Below are 25550 nucleotides of genomic sequence, written 5' to 3' on the forward strand. Positions count from 1 at the left end.
AACCATGTTGGAAAAAGGTCAGGATGAGGTCTATGAACCTTCACTATCATTAACTTTGACAGGATTACCCCGTTGACTCACTTAATCCCTGACACTGGCTCAGGAAGTAATGACCAGCCTAGTTAGTGTACTATTTCCTGTAGCTTCACATTATCACGTCGCTATGGCGACTAAACAACAAGAGTTGGAACCATGTGATAAAAATCCAGGTTGGTCAGGTTTGTAACACATGCACCAAAGCCATACTGCCATGAACTATGTGACTGGATTGTGACACCCTGTTTTTGTTTTCATGCATTTTTAAAGTTATACAATGATTTAATGCACACAATAATGCAGGTTAACAATACAGCTTGTATTTAATGACCGGCTCAGTCGTCTCCGTCGTCGCCGCCGCTGCCTTCCGCTGCCTTCCGCGCTTTTTTTTTTTTTTTTTTAGAAAATGTTTGATGAATTGTAAATGTGTTTACACATCATGATGTGCAACTGTAATTAATGATTCCCCATTTCAAACATAATATCCAAGATGATTAAACTGATATTACAGCCATAACAGATCCCCTCCCTTTACTGTTCTCTTAAATATCAACTTGATTTCAGGTAGCAGTCATGTGTCTTTCCAAGAAATTGTTCTCGAGTTCAAAGATTAAATCTGAGCAAAGTTCATGGTTTGAATGCTGCTATGTTCAAATGAACATGCTGCTATATATTCTCTTTACTTTTCATGTAGATCCTTCTCATTAAAATATACTGATAAAAGTTGTACAAAAGGTTAGACCCTTCTCAGTCTTATCAATAGACAAAGGGGCCCCATTATAAGACCTGTTAATATTCTTTCCTGAGGAAGAAACCTCACCAGATATCTCTACTGTGCCTTTTGCAAAACACTGAAGACAAGAGTCAATCTCATTTGTGAGTAGGAATGAGAATTGATAAGAATTACATCCAATTCCATAATCGATATTACTTATCGATTCGATTGCTTATTAATTCTTGATTCTAGATTGGGTTCTCACTAGCTCTGCATTTAGAGTTACCACCATCACTAAGCAGCATATCAAAGACATTACATTTGTACAAATTAATTGCATGTTGTCTGGTCAAATGTTTGCGTACGCTGGAGGTATTTCATCTCTTTGTTAAGATCAGTGTCAGGTCAATACTCAAAAAAGTAACACTTTTATTAAAGGTAATGCAGTACGTTACTTAATTACTCCAAGAAGAAAATAATTCATTATACTCTTCATAACATTACTTTCATCTTACTCTGTAAAATGACCTGAAGTACACTGTTTTTGTTTTCATGCATTTTTAAAGTTATACAATGATTTAATGCACACAATAATGCAGGTTAACAATACAGCTTGTATTTAATGACAGGGATGTGTGGATATCCCCAAATAATATTACATTTAGCTATAGAATCTATATGGTTACAGAATATATGTGAAACTAGTGTGTAAGAGGGGTGATAAGGATGTGTGTATTTGAGGTTTTTTTTTATATGAGTATTTATTTCATATATTTATAAATTTCATCTCTAAGATTTAGTGTGTAATGTGAGGGAGGACAAATATGAATAAGCAACGACAGGATCATAAAGCTCCAAGTCCAAAAATAAAACCTACTATATTTCTGGTTGGTTATCAGTTTATGCAGTGATCTGTAATTATCCTTCAGTGTGACCACAAATAAATCAAACAAATCTGACTCTGCTGAAAGGACCAATATCTTTAATCATGCACAGATAAAACATAGAACACAGATAAGGCGCAATAAAGGAAACTAATGCGTAGCAATTCAGTCTGTAGTTATCTCATAGGTTAACCTGTGTGCGTCTGCTGTCTATACCACAAAGTCTTTTATGGTAGTACCATAACATGCCAGAGTACAAATGTATTCTGAGACAAACCATGATTAACAATAAATAAATAAATAATTTTAAGTACAACATGAGCGATGGAAATCCCTCATTAAATCATAAAACAAAAATGTTCTGAACATTTTTCTACCATGTCTGTTTTCACTTGTACAGCACGTACAAGGAACTTTGTCCTCTTCCTCGACTGACATGTGCTGTGTCAAATCTAGAGTTGTCTTCAAGGTCTCAAAGCAATTAGACCACAAGACAGACAGCAACTACCCTCAGACAAGTTGGGGAGAGAGGAGCTCAGGAGCTCTCTTGGCTTTCAGAATAAAACTTTGCCTTTATCTCTTTGCTACAAAAAAAAGAATATAGAAATACATAGAAATACCGTCACTACTTGCAGCCACTTGGATCTGATGCAGAAGATTTTATTTGATGCCTGTGCACCATTGTCCACAAGAAGGATTTATTTATCCCAATAGGTATGTACAACTTTATTACTAGCTTTTGATACAGCTGCAGACATAACAAGGTAGTTACTGACAAATGTTTAAAGATTTTCACACATTATTTTCCCCCCACAATAATTATATTTTATCATGATAATTTTTCAATAATGTCTAAAGTACTGGCAAAGATAAGAAGCATTTTTGTACTTCAGCCATGGCAGAGAGAAGGCGAATGAGTTACAGCGTCCACAGGGAGGTCCTGGATGAAAAAGCAATGGATGAGATGGGACAAAAGTCTGTATCAAAAACATCTCTGCGTGAGAAGGTCAAAAAGTCAGTAAGGTAAAGCACTTTACAGTATATTTAATCAACTGTATATCTCATCACATTCACAAATGACATTAACATTATAAACAATAAGCGTTCTACTGATGAATGATATCAGCAGACATACTCCAGTTTTACAGTTGATCATAGAAACGATGAGATCAATGAACCGAACAAAAAAAAAAAAAGTATATAGACGAGTAACATCAGCATCACCACAGGTATTATGCCAAAAAATGTATTTCTAAAGACCACAAGCTGGCTGTACACATGCATATATCTGCTGTAAAGTCTTTAACTTCATGTGGCTGTCCGACTGTGTAGAAAGGGCGATGGCTCACTTTTGGGACCAGCCTCAAGTGGCTATCCTAGGAACTGCAATTAGAGATTGAATTCATAGCTCTTGATCACATAAACCAAATCAAACTCAAAGAAAAGTGTTAAGTCTTGCTTTATCTAATTATTGCATGCAAAAGCCATATTGAAGTATGAGTCTCACTTCACACTTTTGTTAAAGCGTCTGCACTGGTCTACACTTAGGTTAAGATATTTTTAAATTAAAAAATTTTAATTTTAAAAATTTAAAAATCTTGATTCTTGTTTTTATGGCCTTAAGAGTTAAAGCTCCCCCACATCAGTCTACTCCACTCCTATTCTCCAAACCGGATCCTTAGGTCAGCAGATAGAGGTCTTCTGCTGAAAATTAAGGGGGATTGCGATCCTTAGCGACAAAATTGTGGAACAGCTGATTAGGGATGGGTATTGATAAGATTTTCACGATTCCGATTCCATTTTCGATTCTGTTTAACGATTCGATTCTTTATCGATTCTCTTATCGATTATTTTTTTTTTTAAAAAAGGAGAACACTAAGGTCAATTAGCTTAGATCTTTGTTTTACATCTTCTCTTTGAACAAGATAGAAATTTAGGAGTAACATGGCCTTACAAACCCAACAGTGAGATCTTAACAGATCCAACCTACGGCTCTTCAATGGGGTGTCACAGGGTCCCCAGGAAAAAAAATTGTGAATGTAAAATAATAAAATAAATATTCTTCTGTAGCAATAACAAAGTATAACATAAATTATTCAGTAGCAATTACACAAGAATATCCAATAATGTTCCTGCCTACAATTAAACACATTCACTTACCGAAAATCGGGGGCATCTGCTGTGGCAAATGGGTGCAAGCCTTTGACCACAAACTTAGTCACAGCTCGGTGACATTCGTCTATCCTGGCCTGAAAGGAGACGCTACCGGTAGACTGCAGCGAGAACTGCCAGCATCTGAGCCAGACTCTGTCTGTCTGTCTCATCGTGGTCACCTAAATGCACAGTAATGGCAGGTTTTGTAATAAGGCAGATCGCGCTAACATAATATGCACTGTTAGTTGATTATTTACCTGCCGTATTAACGGGAGAGGACGTGCAAACGTTACCGCTGCTGCTGGGTTGAGATTCACGAGTCCGGAGCGGAATTAAAAACACGACATTCATTTAAGGTCATCGTGTGTTTTGTGAGCAAATGCTTTTGCATATTCGTAGTGTTTCCTCCATTAAATTAAATATCTACTTTGCAAGTATTGCAAGTTGCCCTGTTGTCATCCGTTCTCGTAAAGTATAACCAAACTTTTTAGCGTTTGAGCCGCCATGTTTCCTGCCAGGTAAGCGACGCTCCGCAACGTGGTGACGTCATTCGGGGCGACTGGAATCGATAAGGGAATCGTTTGCAAAAATGGCAAACGATTCCAAGGAATTGAAACAGTGGGAACCGGTTCTCAACAAGAACCGGTTTTCGATACCCATCCCTACAGCTGATATCGCTCTATTCTCACCCTCGACTTTGTGGCATACAACATCTGAAAACACATCTTTTCAGACAGGCACTTGGGTAATGTCTCTGTGTTTTATGTTGTTTTACTTGATTTAGGTGTGCTCATTTTGTATGCCTCTGTAAAGCACATAGTGGCTGGTTTTCGTCTTACTTATTAACTTTTTCAGTAGTTCAGTAAAAAAGCTGGAGTCATCAGAAGTGGTTTGGCATCAACTTCATGATTAATAAAAAAGCTTATCCCTGAAGTATTTTCTTTTAAATATCACTTTTTGCATCTATTTTTACCCTCTGCTGACACAAAACACATCAGGTGTTCTGGCCACCGGATGAAGAGCTGCCTGCTGGGTACTGTTCCTATTTTGTCATGGCTTCCCCGTTACCCCATCAGAGAAAATGCCTTGGGTGACCTGATCTCTGGGATAAGTGTGGGCATCATGCAGCTGCCACAGGGTGAGATGAAAGTTCAAGAGATAGTAGGAGAGCTAGATATAGGTATAATGTTCTAATTTGTTTATCATAAACTGCAGTCAAAAATGTTTCTTCTCCATTGTTGAAATAATAAAATGTTTCTTTATCTATTATAAAAAGTGTAGAAAATCCTCTGTTCCTATCACTGCAGGTATGGCCTACGCCTTGCTGGCTTCTGTTCCTCCAGTATTTGGCCTGTACTCATCCTTCTACCCAGTCCTTATCTACTTCATCTTTGGCACATCCAAACACATCTCAGTTGGTATGTAATAGTTTATGGTTGCATGTTCTATTACAGCTTGGTATTAAACTAGCAATAATGTGGCAACAGATAGTTACTACTATTAATTACAAATTAACATACAAGTAAATATCTTGCCTCAATATTGGTTATATATGACTAATATTACCTTGAAATGTGTGTATCACAACAGAAAGTGATGGTAATAATACTTATTCATACTTATACAAACGTATGTCTATGAGAGAAAAAGACGAAGAGTAATAGTACTTTGGTATGTTAATAATTAAAATATTAATGATGACCTGATATCAATAAAATGGTAACCTTTACACCTTTGAATTTTCATATGCTGACATTAGTAGTAAAGTTGACGAGATGGTGACCCCAAATCAAAAAGGTGATATTAGGTGATTTCTTTTATATTTAACAAATAAAAAGGTGAAATTAATTCCATCGTAAATCCCCAGCATTCTATAGTGTTCAAAGGTTTAAAGGTACAACACTACTCAGCATTATGTTTAATGTTGTGTGATAATTACCTGGAAACATGTGACAACTACATTCAACAACCACTATGGAGAGTGCCGTAGTTTTACAAGATTATTATGTTGGTCAGCAAATGCCTAATTTTATATTTTAAAGTCTAAAAGTTTGCTTACATGCGCATTTGTGGACATATTAGAAAATATTCAGTAAGACGTTGTTGTAGAGACACATCAACACTTGTCTAAAATAAAAGTTTTTGTAAATCTATTTATAATATTTGTTTCCTAAATCACTAGACGACATTAAAAGGCATCACACTTGGAAAAGTTGCCTTTTAAACTGGCTATTCAAAAAGGAAACAACTTGGAAGCGAAGTAACATTAATCAGAACGAATGGAGACTTTATACCCTAGTGATATGATTCCCTCAGAGCAAAGTCCAAATGACTTCATGTTTGTGAAGGACCCATCAGTTTCCAGGCTGAAATAAATCAGTAAAATAAAAAAATCTGTAATAATAAAATTATTAATCAGTGGAATAACATGTTGCTTCACTATGTTTTCATAACGCCGCCTAATAGAAATCATTTTCTATCTCTGTTTTTTAGGAACATATGCAGTGATGAGCGTGATGATAGGAGGAGTGACTGAGCGACTGGCCCCAGACTCAAACTTTATGACATGGGACAATGTGACCAACACCAGTATAATTGACACAGTTGCCCGTGATGAGGAAAGGGTCCGAGTGGCTGCAGCTGTCACATTTATATCTGGGTTATTTCAAGTAAATATTTGAAATCACTCAAAATTTCCACCCTGCATTCGTAAATTTTGGAGCCATAAAGGGGCACTTGTCTCACTGAGTTTGGATGTTTCTTTTGAACAAATGGAAATATCTTGTCACCATCAACAGGCAGCTGCTGCTCAAACATTAGTGAATAAAGTATAATGCTGTGCAAATGCTAATAAGCTTACATAGCTCTTTGAGGCCCATCTGCCTGACAGCAAATGCTTTTAGACTTCAGTTTCAATATGTTATTGATTACTTCAAAAGAATGAAAAGAAGCTTCTCGTTGCATGAGCCTGCAGGGACTCTGGGAACTTCAGCCTGCAAACTGATGATGTTTTTGAGTCCAACGGCTAAAAGGGTCAATTTAATCTAGTTCATTAATTTTAAACACTATTTTTTTGCATTTCTAATAATTTGCACAGCTCCTGTGTCATGAATGTGAAATGCAAATGAGTGTTCTGAGCATTCACTTTTGCAGCTACTGCATGTTAATCTCCACTGATTCATGTGATGTGTGTGTAGATTCTACTCGGTCTGGTCCAGTTTGGTTTTGTGGTAACCTACTTGTCTGAGCCACTGGTCCGAGGTTATACCACAGGAGCTGCTATCCATGTCATCGTGTCTCAGCTCAAATACACCTTTGGCGTTAACCCTGTGAGACATAATGGACCTTTATCCCTGATATATGTAAGAATTACATTAACTTAACCATTTAGTGCTCTTGCTGGCAATTTTATGTACTCTTTATTTTGAATGTTTTGTATTTTAGATCCATTCAATTATTCACCTATTTTAGCAGTCATTTTCTTGCTCCTGTCTTCCTAGACTGTATTGGAGATATGCTATCTCCTCCCAGAGTCAAACATCGGCACTCTTGTAATCAGTGTTATTACCATACTCGGCCTTATCGCTGCTAAGGAGTTCAACGCATTTTTGGGCAAGAAAATACCCGTTCCTATACCCGTGGAGCTGATTGCTGTAAGTATGCAAGAATACAAACAGTACTGTGCAAGTCTTGAGTCACACTTTATATCTTTATATATTACTTCCAATGAGCCAAACATGTCTTCAACAATAGTTCTCTAGTCTTTTTCAAGGTCGAGGTTTTTTGTTTGTTTTTTTAAACACTGGCTGTTTTTTCTCTCATTTTCAATCCTTCTTTGTACCCGACCATTTCACAGAATTGTGTTTTGTTTGTTAACCCATTTAACACCAACCTATGAATCATTGGCCAGTGGTGTACTTATTTGGTACCCTGAGGTACCCCTAAACAAGGTACCTTCCCTGCCCACTGCTTCACTGAGTGAATGGGTTAAATGCAGAGAGGATTTCCCCATGGGGATCAATAAAGTATATATGTTATTTATATGGTTGGCTCAACAACAACAAAAATCCATTTTCAATATGTGTCACATACACAAATGCCAGCAAAGAGCTGACAGATGCATCTGACCTCTACTGCTCACTGAAGCCTCATCATTAACAGTCTCAGTGGAAGAGTGGCTGTCAAGAAGACAATTTATACAAGAACTGGACTAAAAGTCAGCAACTGCAGGTCTTGTGAATTAGTAATCCAAATTTGAAAATTCTGTCGTCAAGATGACAACAGCGTCTACAGTCCAGCTGTAAAACACGGGGTGGCTCTCTCATGGTTTGAGGCAGCATTTCAGCCAGTGGTGTTGGCGGTCATTTATGACCACAGAAAAGCACCATCACAGTTTGATCCACCATGCAATACCACCTGGAAAGCATCTGATTAACAACAACTTCATTTTCCAGCATGGCAATGAGTGCAAACACACTCCCATTGTGGGAAAAGCATACATACAAGAGAACAATATCCCAGACCTCGATATTATTGAAGCAGTGTAGCATCATTTTGACTCGAAAGGAATAAAAGGCAGAAACATCCAAAGAAGCCTGGAGAACTATTCCTCAAGACTAGTTGAAAATTTCAAAAAAATAAAAATGAATATTAAAATAGCAACCCTCAAGTTTGTAAGAATTGTACTGATTATATTTTTGTTTGCACCTTACAATTAATCGCTACACTTAATCCCTATTTTCCAAGTAAAATATAAAGAAACTGAGTATTGCTCAAGACTTTGTACTGAAAAATACAAAATGTGTACCCTGAAAATTACTATTATTTTATTTCCAGATCGTTATAGCTACAGTTATCGCATGGCAATTTAACCTGCAGCAGGAATATGGAGTGGATGTAGTGGGAGTTATTCCCTCAGGGTGAGAAACAAACACACACACGCGCACACACAGGCACGCACGCATGCGCACACACACACACACACACACACACACACACACACACACACACACACACACACACACACTATGAAAAGTAACGCTTTTCTTGACTCTTGTCTCTTCCTGTATATCAGTCTCCAGCCACCTGTTTTCCCAGACACCTCTATTTTTGGCCAAGTGATCGGTGATGGCTTTGCTCTGTCTGTGGTTGGCTACGGCATCGCCATCTCTCTGGGACGAATCTTTGCCCTAAAATATGGATACAAGGTTGACAGCAACCAGGTAGGATGATTACAGGCGGACACAAACATGAAGTGATACTTTAGTACACTGTAAATAAAAAGTGTGTTTCATGTTTTAGGAACTAATTGCTCTGGGTCTGAGTAACTCCATTGGAGGAATTTTTCAGTGTTTTACTGTCAGCTGCTCCATGTCTCGCACTATGGTTCAGGAAAGTGCAGGGGGCAAAACTCAGGTCAGTAGAGAGTTCAAAAAACTCTCTCTTGTTTTCTCACCTATCATTCCTAGTATCCATGTTAAAGAATACACCCACAACCAGCAAGCACCAAAAGAAGTTTAAAGCTGGGATATGGAACCTGTTTTTGGTGTGTTTGAAATTAAAAAACAACCCCAGGATAATTATTCAGCATCTTGCAACTCAATTGATCTAAAACAAAAAACAAAAAACACTCTTGCACCTCCTTTTGGTTCAATGTTCACCTTTTAGAAAATCTAGGCCATGACAGGAGTCTTGTTTACAAACCAAATCAATGAGTAGTATAAAACAGTATGAAAAATGTATAACAGGGAAAAATGTTTTGTAGATGACTCTCATCTGAAGAAGCCAATATTAGGAGCTCAAATCCCATGTGGAGTCAGATGCACTGACTTACTTTTGGTGGATTCTACATGTAGCTCTAAGTGAGAAAAACAATTTGAAATGATCTCTTTTCTAGAGATCAAAATCTCTTACTTGGGAGACCTTTGCCCCACATAAATCAACCCAGAACCAACTATTTTAGCTCCACACATTATACCACAAACTCTGTAATGTATGAATCTGATATTTTGCCCTAAACAAACCACAAAATATCATGAAACTCTGTTCCCTTGCCATAGCCTTCAACTGATTTAGTAAATCCAATAAAGATAGAACGGTTTTCTTTATTTGTCTTTTGTAACATTTGCCGCTTTCCCCATCTTTGTTCTGCTATCTTTGATATTTGAACGCTAATGATGTTTGATGCTTTGCTATATTTAAGCTCTAAAGGGATGCTTCATGAAATCATTGAAAGCATAAACATTCTCATCCCTGCACTTCGCTCTGCCTCTAGCGAAAAACAAAGATCACAAAGGTTAAATGCAATGAACCACACATCATAATTAACGTTACTCTGATACAGTGCATGATTAAAAAACGCTTAGGGAATTGATTTTTTTTTTCTCATCATCAAACTCCACCTACACAAGTACAAATTTACTGAAAGGCTAAACTGATTTAGTCTGACAGCACCATTAATCAGCCAAGGGCTATCGAGGAGAGGAGAGGGTTCAATCGATGTGAGTTCGCTTTATAATCATATTCAAACTAATGACCCTGACATCAAGCAACTGTTTCGCCGATCTCACTGTCCTGATTGCCATTCACTGTGTGCATATTTCCCCGCCTCTTCGCTCCAGGTCGCTGGGGCTCTGTCAGCAGTAGTGATCCTTTTTATCACGTTGTGGATTGGATCACTCTTTGAAGATCTGCCCAAGGTACTCTGTGTGTATGCATGTGTGTGCATGTTCCTGTCTAACTATCCTTGTGAGGACTGAAATCTGCATTTTACTATACTTGTGAGAACCAACAGTCACTTGTAAGGACACTCACCGGTCCTCACAAGTTTGAAGGCCTTTTTGAGGCTCAAAAAGTGCTAGTGTCAGGGTTACAATTAGGTTATGGTTAAGTTTAGGGTAAGGGTTAGGGTTAGGCATTCATTTTTAATGGTTAGGGTTAGGTTAATCAGAATCAGAATACTTTATTGATCCCTGGGGGAAATTTGTTTTTGTTACAGTGCTCCATTATAAACCAACATTAACAAGACAGACAATACGCTAACTAAGAATAGTACACTATATACATATATATATATACAAAATCACTCATTAATAAATAGCTGGAAAAGGGGCTAGGGAAACCATTATGTCAATGAAGGTCCTCACTAAGATAGCTGAACGGGGTTGTGTGTGTGTGTGTGTGTGTGTGTGTGTGTGTGTGTGTGTGTGTGTGTGTGTGTGCGATCATAAGCATACGCATGCTAATCTCTTAGCCTTAGGTAAAAAACAACAGCTGAGGTTATGTTGTCAAAATGCACAAACAGGTATTTCTTCTGTCTCAGGCTAAAGTTATCAGCTACTTTTAGAAAATAGTTTTTTTAAGCCCAAACATGGACTGAGCATGATGTAATAACTACTATTAAACAGTACTTCAGTGAGAGGCTAATGAAACTCGTTTCGACTGTTTCGAGAAACGTTTCCACTTAAACCGTTTCCCTGATTTTGCAGGCGGTCTTGGCTGCCATCATCCATGTCAACCTCCATAGCATGATGAAGCAGTTCTTGGACATCCCTGCTTTGTGGAAAACCAACAGAGTGGATATGGTGAGTGCACTAAAAAGGCCACAAGGAAGTGGTTAATGCAGCAAAGGTATTTTACTGTGTTAACATAGCATATCATGTACTGCATATACTGCATATCTTCCTTACCTGCTTCACAGTGCCATTTTATAGAAATGATTTGGAATACAAACTACCTGGATGAGCAACTCCATATAAGAAATAATCCTGGCTTCATATGTTTCAGCTAATTTCCTTGGAATTAGCTAAAAAAAAACAAACAAACAAACAAAAAACTGTTAAGCAAATGATGCCCATAAAATTAATGACAGTTTTCTGCCAACATGTGTACATGTACAACATGTGACCTGCTAATAACAATCATATGTTTGCTTCCTCACAACAGTCCCCCATTCGCTGTGGAACGTTTATGTAGGTCTTTGGACTACAAGTATGCAGGCAGACAGGCTTGTGTGAAATAAAAACCAACAGTGCACAGCCCAGTGGCATTGACACAGGTAGAATGGCCAATGATAGAAAAGTGGACTTGAACAATAAAGATAGCAACATTTCACCACAGGGAGGAAAATGCAGAAAAAACTTCAATGACTTTTTATTTCAAATTACAATGTAATTATATTTACAAATACTGTATATTGTATAGTATTATGTGTTTTAATACTATGCAATACTATATAAGTATAATCTACAAATACTTAAAGGTAGGCACACTAGAATGAGATGTCAGGTTATTACAGGATATAGAAAAATAATTATACTATAAGTAAATTAAAGTACAGCGTAAGTAATTTTTAAAATTGTGCAATTTCATTGTAAATTTGCAGAAATACTAATTATATTTCCCCATCTCACATCCAACCAATGCTGTGATGGTGATGTGTGTGATAGAGCTTCTTTTATTCCACTGGCCCTTTACTTTGCCAATATAAATGTCACAGCGACTGTTCTCCCTTACCAATTTACAAGAAAAAATAATAACTGTCAACATTTTTAGACTTATGTCACTTCATATTGATAGAGACAAGTCTTAATTTTTTCCCCACAATCACTGTTCAAACATAACTTTTAAAAGGACTGTAAAGGAAAGAAGTGTCTCCTTTACTGTGAAATACTCAAGATTTAGAGGTTTAGCCTCTTTATAATATGACCTTGGTCCCCCAAAGTAATGTGCACGTACAGTGTAAAATGGGGAAGTATTGTTGTTTTTCAGTAAAATTATCAAGAAATTTAACAGTACCTAAAATTAATTCTGCAGTACCATGATTAATTGTAGTATAAATAATTACAAATACTTATACAAAGTACTAGAAGTAATCATTGTTATTTATTTAATTACATTTATTATTTAAATATAATTGTAAAAAATACAATAAATATAATTTTTTAATAATCAGTCATTTAATTTCAAATAAAACTGAAACATTGAAATTTCATTTAACTTTAAGCGAATGACGTCTTTGGTCTGGTGTCATATTATAAAGTGTTTCTGGCAATGTTGCCCTCTTTTTTTCATGCTATCAAATCTATTCTGGGCTTCACAGGTAGGGGGCGTTAAAGAGACCGAGACTAACGTCTTTCAAATATAATAGAGGCAGGGAAACAATGTACAGGATGTGACAAATGAGGCACTTTTTTTTTTTATTACAGCAGACCACAGGCGTAAGCTATTCCTTATGCTCTCTGTTTCTCTTTGCAGCTGGTCTGGGTGGCCACCTTCATCCTCACCTTGCTGTTAAACCCTGACATAGGACTGGCTGCATCCATTGGTTTCTCCTTGCTTACTGTCATCTTCAGGACACAGCTGTAGGCACACTTTGCGTTGGGTTATACATATATTCACAATTAATTATGTTTTTTCACAACCATGTGGTCTGTCCTGACCCATGTGTTCATGTCAGCATGTCAGCACAACTTCACTACAAGTACGCAAACAAGACATGTGCACCAAAAGAAAACAATAGCTGCTTTTTTTGTTACTGGTTTGGTCCTCAGCTTGCCAAACAGCCATACACAGCACTATCTTATATACACTTCCCTCTGTAAACATGGCCTGCACGTATCTATGTATCTATATATATACATACATAGATATATATCTATATCTATATCTATCTCTATATAGATATAGATATAGATATAGGGAAGTGTCCAGTTGAACATTAAAACTCACTACAATTCAAACTGATTAATGGCCTACAATGGTCTATTAATGGATTAAAGCATTATAAATTGTTAATTAAGGTTTTCCATGTGTGACTATTTCAGACCTAAATATTCCATACTAGGGCAGGTCCCTGAAACTGACATTTACAAGCCACTGGACGAATACCATCAGGTACAGAACTGCTTTTTTTTTTTGCTTTTTAAATAAACTGAAAATGGAATGGAAAATGAGCACTGGTACAAAAATGAACAGCATGTTTTTAGTGTAGTTACTCTTATATCATACTGATACTATATAAAATGTCTTCTTTTATTATTATTTCAAAATTTCAGTTTAGCTAGTCCCAGCAGTCGGCCATGAAAGACTTTTTCTAATCACATTACATCTCTGTACTTTAAATAGTGTTGTATTATCAAGTTTTAAATATCATTTTTCAAAAGTGAATTACTTAATAAGTGTTGTTTTTATTCTGTCAGAATTTTACTTGGTTTGGTCATTGATGGGGAAAGCATGGATATGTAACAGATGAAATAATGATGAAACAATGAAGTTTTTTCTCACAGCAGTTTAGTTTTTGTAGTTCCACAAAGACAGTTTAACAAAAACTACAAATTCCTCATTGGCTGGGATGTAAATTTAAGATGCTTCCTGTTTTTTAGTTAATTAAAAATCTCCAAACCATATTGGTAGCTTATGCCCAGTGGATGGTGATCAGGGGTGGAGGCCCAGTTTACAATGAGGTATGCTGCAGTTATAGGGGCATCACAAACAGCCTTCCTAGGAAGCTCTACGCCGGGGTACTGGAGACAAGATTTCATCCATTAGTCGAACCTTGGATACAGGACATTTGGTACTCATACAATAATAGTGAGAGGTTGGCCTGTGTTACCACCAACAAATCAGACCATTTCCTGGTGGAGCTGGACTCCATTCACGATAGAGGGAACAAGTCATTTTGTCTGTTTTGGTTAAGCAGACTATTTAAAACAAGCTACATTCACACCTTCACCTATGGCCACAACCTCTGGGTAGTGACCAAAAGAATGAGATCACTGATCCAAGCCATGGAAATGAGCTTTCTTAGACATGGGATGAGGTTTTGTGACATTTAGGGGATTTTATTAACTAAAATGAGCCAGTTGTTGAGATGGTTTAGGCATCTGACCAGGATGCCTTCAGGACATATGGTAAAGTGAGGTGTTTTCGGCAAGCTTCAGGACCTAGAACACACTGGAGAGAATTCACTGGCATGGATGGATGGATGGATGGATGGATGGATGGATGGATGGATATATTGATATTAGATAAATTGCTATGAAATTATGAACAAAAATCCATATATCTGATTGGTCAGGTGTAACCTTTACTTCATACTAAAGCCATAATGGAATGTTTTGATTGATTAGCCTGTTTAATCCATTCGATTTCAGGTGAGGCGAGTGCCAGGGATTTTGATCTTCCGTTCCTCTGCCACCCTCTACTTTGCCAATGCTGAGATGTACCAGGAAGCCTTGAACTCAAAGGTGGGAACACAGATATCCTAAACCGAAGCTTCAAACCAAATCTTAATCCTAAAAAAAGTTTTTTTTTAAAAAGTGACAAGAAAATGTCTTTTAAAAACATCATTACTCTTAAATTCTCACAAAGAGCACAAATTAACTTACGTGGGTGCATTCACCCCCAAAAGACCATAAAGCCAAAAACAAAACACAGTATCAGTTTACAAAGCACAGCATGACATACTAAAAGCTCAGATTTAAATGAATACACAGAAACAGCACACCAAAGCTACACACACACACACACACGGAGAAAAAGAAGCAGCCAAACACATCATGTCGCCGTTTCCGTGCAATTAACTCCTCTTTTAAAAACATGATTTCTGACACACTAATAGCCAACCAGACTTGTCACCAATTCACACATCACAACTGTGACAGACATTGTTCGCAATGTCATTCTCTTCTCTCATTTTTTTCCCCACTCAGCTTTTGTTTAAAACACCCCATCCCACTCGCTCCTACGCTTTCTTCCTGCCCCTCCTCTTCTGTCACGCCGCTTTGGGGTCAGTGGGAAGACAGACAGAGGGAAGTTGGAAATAGGATGACAAAAGATGCGGAGAGGGAAGGCACAGACACTGAATAAGCGAAGGAGATAATGGAAATGTTTCATTCATTAAAATGTCAGCATGTCAAAGTCAAAGGGTTGCTTTCATGCACAAATAAGCTCTTGCTGAGCAGTCTGGCAGAGGCTGCAGGTTTGTTTGCAAGGTGAGACAGACTCAGGTGCTTTTGTGACACCAGTTCTGACGCGTTCTCGAGAAATGTAAGATTACTCCCTGCGTGTCCTCACCGGCACTAACGAAGCTTATGAGCCATGCTGTTACAGGATTGTTACTGCTCCAACTAGTGATGTCATTCAGCACAAAATTCCACACAGAAAAGCCCCAGCAATCAAGCCCAGGACCTTGTTGCTGTAGGCTAACAGTCCTAACCACTGGACACTACACTGCCCACTTTGAGAATCTTGTTATATCAAAGTATACAACAACGGGAAAGAAATAGCCAAAGTATGTCCTTATATACTTTTTACTCAGTTTTACTCTTGATGTTAGAACTATAATTAGGGCCAGTCTCGTAACATGAACGTTACAATTTACTCCTGTAAAAATAAGTCATATATAGCAAAGACCAAGCCTCATAAAAATGCAGTGCATGACACTAAGATACACACTAAGTTACATTTTTTGCCATGCATTCGAATTACAATTTGCTAGAAATATAAAGGATCATCATTTAAATTAAAAATAAAGTTGGATCAGGCATGCCCAATTTTGTCTTTTTCTCTACAACAAGTTCTTTATTATTTTTTTTTGCCTGTCCCGTTTGGCTCCTTAGGCGTCAGAATTGTTGTCTGAAGGCCAACAAAGATACCCAACAGATTTACTTTATCAAGTGGATCATCACGACCTTGCCATATTGGTCCATTTGATCGACCTTTGTTGTTGTTATTTATTTTGTTTTATTTTATTTTTAGTTGTTACAGATGGGACAGACATGGCTGGGGGATAGGAAAGGGAGAAAGAAAGATGAAGGAAAAGAAAAACCGAGGGGAAGACGGACAGTGAGAAAGGGCACTCAAAAAAAACAACTCCCAGACCACCTGTTGAGAGAAAAAAAGACAAAACAAGCAAAAATAAAGAGCGCAACATAATAAACACAACACCATCGCATTAATCTAGCTAAGTGTAAATACCAGTAAATACTAAATATTGAAAGTAGTTGTGCAGCACGCAGGACCGACGGCGCACAATGTGCTTTGTGGTAGCAGCCAAGAAAGGTGAAGTTTGTGTGTATGAACAGTGAACACCTGTGTGCACACCTGTGTGGATGAGCGCGTTTGTATTCAAAAGGTTTCTCTGTGTAAAAAGGTTTCTGCAAGTAATGGTAGACTTACAACAAGTAAGTCAAGTAAAAGAAAGAAATCCATTACCATTCCTAATAATCAGTCATTGTATTGTAACAGTGACTCCATTCATTCAAGCTGCTGTCTACCACACCTCTGCTGCTTGGTTGTTTGTCGTGGTTATATTATGTTGGTGCTAAAAAGAAACTGGACTGACTGAACTGGCCAAACTGGCTGAGAATCCCCACACAAAAGTTTAAGCACCCAACATAATGTATCACCTAAAGGTGAATGGTAATTTGTCTCTTCTTGTGTTAGCCCTGTGACACGCCGACTCACTTTCTAGGGTGTACCCCATTAGTTTCCCATTATTAAAACACCAACCAAACACTTTAAGTTTACGGCTTAACAAAAGGTTTTAGTTTTTTTATCAGACAGGGTAACTAGCAGTGGTATTAAGTAACCGATCTGACTGTTCTTTGTTTTGTTTTGTAGTCTGGCTTTGATATTACAAAGCTCCTGTCAGCAAAGAAAAAACTGGAAGCCAAAAAGCAGAGACACGAGAAAAAAGAAGCCAAGAGAGTCAAAAAAGAGCTCAAGAAGAATGGGGTGGATGTGGTAAGGACAAACTAAGAGATGACAGATTTAGAGGACTTTATTTCACATTCGAATGCAAGAGCTTCCTTCCACAAATACCTGTTTCAGCATTCCAGACCCTATAGCTTCGATTGTGGTCGTCTTAAATGTCACTTTGATTAATATCTACCCAGAACAGGGAGCCAAACATGGAGGAGCAGAACCATGTGTCTGTCATTGAAGTAGATGCTGAGCGGGACCCCTCACTCCCAAGAGCCATTGTTCTCGACCTTGGCCCTGTCAACTTCCTGGACACCGTGGGGGTCAAGACACTACGAAGTGTAAGGACAGATCAGTCACATTTACATGCATATATACAAAAAGAGCAAAATGTAACATCTTTTTCAAATGCTTAACAAAACTGAAGACAACTGCTAACTGCAAAAATCAATCCCTCTGTCCCTTTTGTTAAAATTTAGCTCTCAGGTGGTAAATTTCTGAATCAAATCATGAGAATAATGAGATCATTCACAGTTTGTCCCTCTCTCTGTGCTTTTTTGTGTGTTTCAGATTCGGAGAGACTACGGAGAAATTGGAGTGGAGGTGTTTCTTGCTGGTTGCCAAAGTAAGTCCAGTTACTTTCAACACTCTCACTGGAAATAAATGCAATACACTTTATTATGACTTTATAAGGATTTGGTAGATATAATTTTCCATGTGCAGTTTTCTAAGAACCCATTTGTCTTTTTGCCTTGTAGTGATCTAAAAATACCTTCTGAAAACCATTAAGGTGGAACAGAAATACTCCCAAATAATATTACTTTTTACTCTTACACATGCAGTCCTGATCTACTCGGTCACATGCAATCTGAGGCGTTCAATGACAGTAGATGTTATAGTGCATAAAGTACCTGACATGTTTTCTTTTTTCAGAAGACTATGTAATTAGCCCTATTCATGGCAAGCTAACACATATTTTTAAAATGACATCTGGTCTAACTAATGTGTTTTAAAGCCTTTACTCTCAGTTTTTATTTTTTGACATAATAGCCTCCTAATTTAGGCCTTACTTGCAGTATGTGGACAAAACACATTTCTCTGGAACCCGGCTGTGTGGAGGTGGGGATCTTATTTCACAGAATCAGCGCCTGCACTTAATACAGGCTCGGGACTTAGCAGTTAGACAAAACCAAGAAGGACAAAAGACAAAAACAGAAAGTGTTAAAGTGAACTTTGAACTTAAGAAAACAACTAAAGAAAACCAAGGAAAAGAATTACACAGGACAGGAAGCAAATGGCAAATGGCTGGATGGCTCTAAGGACCAAAACAAATTCTGTTTTTCCTCGCTTTTTCTGGAACGTGTCAGTTTAACTGAGAAAGAAATGACATGGAAGTGTTTGTATGACAGCCTTAATAAGAGCTGTTTGAGTTCTTGGAAGTACCAAGGAAAGGCGCTTCGTTTATTACTTCCTCTAGCAGAGGACACATTGCTCCATCCTCTATGAAAGGGAAGAAATGATTTCATTTCATAATTCACAGCAATAACAATCCAGCCATTCATAAAAACCATTTCTGTATTTCCAGAATTTGGGATGATCATGAACATAATGAGAAATAGGGTGGCTGTAATTTATTAGGCAGAGCGTTGGTGATTCGATCCCTGGCTGCTCCAGTCTTCATCCCAAATATCCTTGGGCAAGATAATCCCAAGTTGCTCTTCAATGCATCTATTGGAGTATGAATGTGTGTGAAAGTTAGATGGAAAACACTTAAGCACAAAAAAAAACCTTGTGTAACTGGGTGAATGAGTATAAAGTGCTTTGAGCGCTAAAGTTCTGCAGAAAGGCGCTGTATAAGAACCAGTCCATATATGTCTGAGCCTTTGTGATAAAAGGTGAACACAGAGAATTTTACTTCAGATATAGAAATCCTAGGCAAAGAGGATAATAGATCACATCTAGCAGAACTAAAAAAGAAAAGAAAAAAGAAGAAGATTTATTTCATTTTGTGGGGTATATTTTCCTGTTTCTTTCAAATTAAAGGCATCATAATTGCAAAATTACTGATGTGATGAGGAAAGACAAGTCTGACTGTGAAACTGCATGCTTATTGACTAATAACTCCTGACTGACAGCTCGTAAGCCCATGAGGTTTCTTACCACAGACAATCGTCTGTCCTGAAACATGCTAGCCTATGACCAAGATTTAATGTAACCACGATTTTATTTTTGATTCACTGTGATCCAAAAAGTGCGACTAAGCCCACAAACTCGACAGGAAATTGTTCCCAAAGGTCCCATCAGAAAGCCATTTTTCCATTGACCTCTATACGACCAGAAGTCTTTTTACGACCACAGCTATCGCCATCTGGTGGGCTTCAGACAGAATGCAGCTTTTAGGCGCTTCCACAGTGACTTCGTTTTTCTGACCTGGAAGCTACCACCATGTTTGATCCTGTCTATGATTCGAATGTTTCCTATGAAAACAATGAACAAATGCAAGAATTAAAAATAGTAGAGTATATTACATTTTAAATACAGCAAGTCCCATGAGGAAAACAGTCTCAGTCACTGAAAGACAGTTAAAGTATACATAAACACGCATAAATAAAGAAAGGAAGACACAAGCAGGAAGGCGCGGAAGGAGGGGGGAAGTGAACACTAGGAAAAAGCACAATGAAAGCCAAAGAAAATTGTGGAGCTCATAACAAGTTTATTGTTAGTTAATATTTACACAGGTAGGAATTTTATACGAGAGCAGCCCTTCCTGTTTCTCCGTTCTCTCCTTTTCACATTTAAGACCTTGTTTCTTTTTCTGCTCTCCATGCTCCACTCTGTGCCTCCATCTCTTGTTTCTATTCTATTGCTTTTCTTCCTACACCGACATGCTCAATTACCCATTTCATCTTCCTCCAGCTTTCTTCGCACGTCTCTTTTTGTGTCTTCATCTCTGCCTCTCTCTGTGTCTGTCTAGGCGGTGTGGTGGATAACCTTCAGACCGCAGGTTTCTTTAATGACAAAGTAACAAAGTCTTGTCTTTTCACCACCGTCCACGATGCCGTTCTGTACTGTCAGTCTGCCATAACACAGAGCCAAAGCATGGAATATAAGGTATGAGCACTCAAGCATACACATCATGGCACATGATGGAGGATGTCAAATGCACTTTGATGTTATATAAAGTGATGAAGAATGCAAAGAATAAATCCTTTGCACTTAAACCTCCAAAGCAGGAAACTTTCTTTGATATTTATTTGTTGCAAGTCATTAAGCTGTACAGCATTGTTGCTTTCTCAAACACCCAACCTCTAATTTGATGTTTGTGGGTAGCTAAATTTGCAGGAAGCTGATGTTACTGTTTCTTCCTATGAGTTAGATGGGCATATTCTCAAATCTGTCCATTAAATAAGAAGTCGAAGGAGCCAGAAGGTGCTTATTATAGCGTGCTTTTAACAGTGGGAGCGGTTATATCTATGTTTGCATGCTTTGTTTTCTTGTAATGTTTAACTTTAAAGTCTTTGCTTCCATCTTGCTGTAATCACCATGTGGAAAATGTGAAGCCACATTCCTAATTACCTTACTTCATTGCTAACTATATTAGGGGAGTGATTGAGTTCACTTGCAGTCAGTGGTGTGGAAATTATTCATTAAGCTAATCTTTATAGACAATAATTAAAATGTTTTTTCGGGATTGGTTCATTGATCCTTAATATGTCCAAGTAGTGTGACCTGCACCTCAAATTGACTGCACAACAGATGGGTGATGGCAGATGGGTGTTGGAAAAACATGGCAAACATTTTCTTTATTTTGAAATTTATTGAGTATCTACATGTATTTTTCTGTGGTTTAACTCAAAGTTCAATTTAAAACACCAGAATTTTTCACCTCGTGTATACATTTAAGTATCAGAAATGCTTCACACACCCACCACACACCATCAGTCTCTGTCTGAAGGCAAATTACATTCTGCCTACACCAGGCCAGTGTGTGTGCACGCACGCGTGTGCATACGTGTGTGTACGTCTGTGAGCTAATCTCATTTATTCACCTGTGCTTCCATGCATGTCCGCAAATTGTTCGGCGTGTATGCTTTTGTTTCTGCCTGGTCTGCCTCGGTATTTAATTGTTTACGTGTCTTAATGTTTCTGTTCCTGTACAAAGACAAAGGAACAAAGACTATTCAGGGTGTAAAATACAATTAACAGAAGCAAAGCCCTTTCACAGAAGAAGTGGGAAGCTCACACAAAAACACACACATATAGCTGTCTAATTTTCCACTGCTACTAGCTTAACCTAGCATTGTGAATTATATTGATTGGCTGATGAATGCTAACATCAGCAGCTTTCACTAATGTTGTTCCTTATTGTGATCCTAACTGGGATAGCTGATCAAATACACACAAACATGTTGGGATACCGGTGATGTAAAAGTCGACCGCTGGTCTCACACACACAAAAAGCAAACACAAAACAAAATCACACATAGTCATGTGCACACAGAATTCCCTTTGAATCCGCATAAACAGCCTATACTATATACTGATACCAGTGTGGATCCATACTGTGGGTTTACATGCAGATGAGAGGTTTTTGGAAGGTGATAATATAAGAAGCAGGAGAAGGCAGTCTATCTCCCACACTACACAGACAAATGCACATAAGGAACTGCTTTGCCATGAAAACTTGTGTAAAGAGGCTCCCTGTGCACGACTTGGTGCTGGTGTCAATGCCAGAGGAGGCTTCGAGATCTGCAGTTATTGAGTCAGAAGAGTGTTGGAGACTTTTACTCACTATGTGATTCAGCACTGTGCTTCCCTGTCGTATACGTTTACATTGTCTGCCACTTTGTGGCTGGGTTGTTGTGACAGCTAAATGCTTCCCCTTTTTCAACAACAACACCACTTACATGGTCATTGAATATCTAGACCCACGTCTTGCAACAGTGGCAAACTGTTACAGCACTATGTGCAATTTCAGTAAGAGCTTTAGGAGAACCCAGTCTTTCACAAATGTCTGTGACAGACTGCATGGCTAGGGTTTGGCAATGGAACTAAAAACACCTGAATTCAAAAAGGGAGAACATGGTGAATCTCCAGTTCACTTAATTTGAAATCTATCATGTTACTCTCTCTAAGGTAAACTTTAACTGAAAAAATTAATATAACAATATTGTGGAGCTTCTTCTATATTTGATCACTCCTGTTTTATTTCACAGGAGATTGCTGCAACATATTTTTGAGTCCACAGAGGAAACAATATGATATTATAAAGAAGTGACAGACACTCTGTCTGTTGGAGGAGTTATCCATGGAGCTTCAGAACTGAATCTACCTTCTGTCTCAAACACAGAGACATTTACACACAGTACAACAAACACAGTACACATCATGTGTATGCATATGCACAGCTATCTGTTATATGTGTACGATTATATGGTTATAAGACTTTGTATGTAATAGAAGTCACTGTAATAAGCTTCACTTTTCTGATCAATATTATATGCAAATTTTTTTAAACCTTTAAGTGCATTAGATTAATTTAATTTCACATTATCTGTAAAAGTATACTATCCTTCCAGTATGTGCGCATCCATATAGGTAATGGTCTGCATATTATATGGTGCTCTGTGTATAGACATATAGACTCTAATCAATCAATCAGTCAATCAAATAATATGTATAGATTGTTTTTCTCCTGTGTAATTTTTAGACGAACCTTGCGTGTGTTTTTTGGTTTTGTTTATGTTGTGTTAGTGTTTTGTTTAGTTTTTTACTGTTAATCATTACATAAATGCTTGCCATGATAGATTATTTATGAAGGCAGCGTTCGTGCTCTTACATGGAAAAATAAATATTATTTTAAGATACTTTTTGTCTGTTGCTTCTTCCAAGGAAGACGTTTCATTCTGTGTCACAACAACAGGAAATCTCTCGACGCTTTTGAAACAGTCTGGGCAGATGACGCAGTTGTGGATGTAGGATATTCTGTTCTCTCTGAACTGGGACTGGCTGCCTAAATATAAACAGACACCGTTCATCATATTTTGACTCTTTAACGTTAGGCATGGTCAAAAGAAAGGCATGTGACTGAATAGATTCCAGCTGTCTTCACTCTTAGATCTGCCTATGTCTGCTGTTGGTCACGGGTGTGCATACGAAGTGAGCGAAGAATAAAAACATTTCTATCCAGTGTTTCACCCAAAAAAGATTTGCCTCTGCTGTTAAGCAAAACCGGGTGTAATGAGTCATTGTTTATTGCAATAGGAAAACAATGAATCATATTTAGCTGTAACAAAACAGTCCATTTTCCCATAAAGGTTTCCATTAAAATGCCCTTTTTGTTCTTTGGCATAAAAACAAACCTCCTATTTTCTGTGTTTACTTTCAGAGTTCAAAAAACATACAGCCTATACATATTAAATAAGTAACAGCATGGTTCTGCTCTAACACTTAGAGTATGTTTTGGTTAGCAGCCATGTAAAAAAACAGCAATGCTTTGAAGTCCTCTCGGATTAAAGATTTACACCATGACATTTCTACATAACTGTAACAAGGTAAGAAATTAAACCACTAGAAGTCAGGTTTGATATTGTCAGATGTATATATGCTGGGTGAGAATGAATCTTGCCCTAAACCAACTACTATTACCATGTGGGTGGTGATAAGTTCTGAAACCAGGATCTTTTTCCAACATTAAATCTGCACTAATCGGTATGTTAAATAAATAAGAGCTGCCATGATTGTGTGCAGTGTTACAGTGGTCACTATAAATGTCAGCCCCACAGAGAGGTGGTTAGAAACACAAGTGATTGTTAATATTGCTCTTTGTCAACAGAATATGCAAACACCTACTTAAAGTGTCCAAGCAGAACTTTCTGGTAATATTCTGTTTTGTTTCTTTCATATTCTTCCTTACCTTTAATGAGTAAAAGGAATTTGTGACACATTCACTACTGCAAATTAAAAGGGTAGCCCAAATATAAACTCAGGGGACATTTCATTAGGTGATGTGATCAGTGTGGATAAAATCTTTTAGCGACATTTCCAGTAACTTGCTGAATATTTGCCATGAAGAATGACGGCATACCTAAATAAAGTTGCCGTGAAGCATGTGCTTCATTAATGGAATGCCAGTGTTTATCCTAAAGAGAGACTGGACTGAGATTATTTTTTTAATCTTTGCCCATCTACTTCTGCTTATGTATGTTTTATATATATATGTGTGTGTGTATTTAAGATTGTGTACATTGTTCACATCACCTCCACAAAAATGTAAACTGTAGAGCATGTGGTTGGAAGAACTGTATTGTTTGTAATTCAGGTCTTAATGTGAAATATATGAAAATTTTGCATGAAACATATGAAACAGGGCTGTATATATGACATAGTGATTGTAGTACTATTATAGTACTAGCCAGTACAGTTGACTATATTAAAGAATCAGGTATGTGACAGAAACCGTGCAGTTATTTTTCCACCATTGCAGGTCTGTGAGTTACCCATGGCTAGTTCTACTGTCATTTTCAGATGTAAGCACAATATGTCTGTTTCCTGTATTGTATGATTTTCATCATTTTCTGTACGTGACATTTTCTGACTTTTCTCAAGCAAGGTAGGCGGAAGCAAGTATACTCTGCTTCTCGTAATAGAGCACGGCCTTACAATGGCTTTGTTTGAGAACATGTTCATCTACATTCTACAAATTTATTTTAGCTCAAAAAGGAATGCAGAGACTATAAATACCATGCCAAGAAGAAACATCCCATACCGAGAAGTACTTTAACCTAACCCTAGAGCTGTAACATGGGGCTGTTTTGGAGGACAATCACCCGACTTGTTTTGTGGTGTCAAATGGAGCAGGCGCTCCATTGCAAAGAATGCATGGGGGATGCCCATGGTACTATTAATAAGTAAATATTAATGGGTCTGGTATGTTCCAATGTGAGTCATGTGGGCTGGGTTATTTTTTTAAGTGTGTGCTAAATGAGGCTAAATAGAAAGGGCGCATCCCCGCGTCTGGGGAAAAAGTATATGTGAGTATCGGCTCTCTGTGCGTA

The 25550-nt window shown here is 37.7% G+C and overlaps 1 protein-coding gene across 1 annotated transcript; it reads left to right on the forward strand.

The window, feature by feature from the left end:
• Positions 1 to 1999: 1999 nt before the first annotated feature.
• Positions 2000 to 25497, forward strand: slc26a6.2 (solute carrier family 26 member 6, tandem duplicate 2). The gene is made up of 20 exons (XM_085145156.1): positions 2000 to 2349; positions 2529 to 2658; positions 4788 to 4927; positions 5097 to 5207; positions 6283 to 6458; positions 6987 to 7151; positions 7290 to 7442; positions 8626 to 8708; positions 8864 to 9011; positions 9091 to 9204; positions 10410 to 10487; positions 11277 to 11372; positions 13045 to 13151; positions 13614 to 13683; positions 14943 to 15035; positions 17413 to 17535; positions 17688 to 17834; positions 18064 to 18118; positions 20468 to 20604; positions 22710 to 25497. The coding sequence occupies exons 2-20, from the start codon at positions 2531 to 2533 to the stop codon at positions 22731 to 22733; spliced, it is 2148 nt and encodes a 715-aa protein (XP_085001282.1). The 5' UTR covers positions 2000 to 2349; positions 2529 to 2530; the 3' UTR covers positions 22734 to 25497.
• The last annotated feature ends 53 nt before the right edge of the window (positions 25498 to 25550 follow it).

Source organism: Neolamprologus multifasciatus, chromosome 20, assembly GCF_963576455.1.
Source record: "Neolamprologus multifasciatus chromosome 20, fNeoMul1.2, whole genome shotgun sequence".
Taxonomy (NCBI): Eukaryota; Metazoa; Chordata; class Actinopteri; order Cichliformes; family Cichlidae; genus Neolamprologus; species Neolamprologus multifasciatus.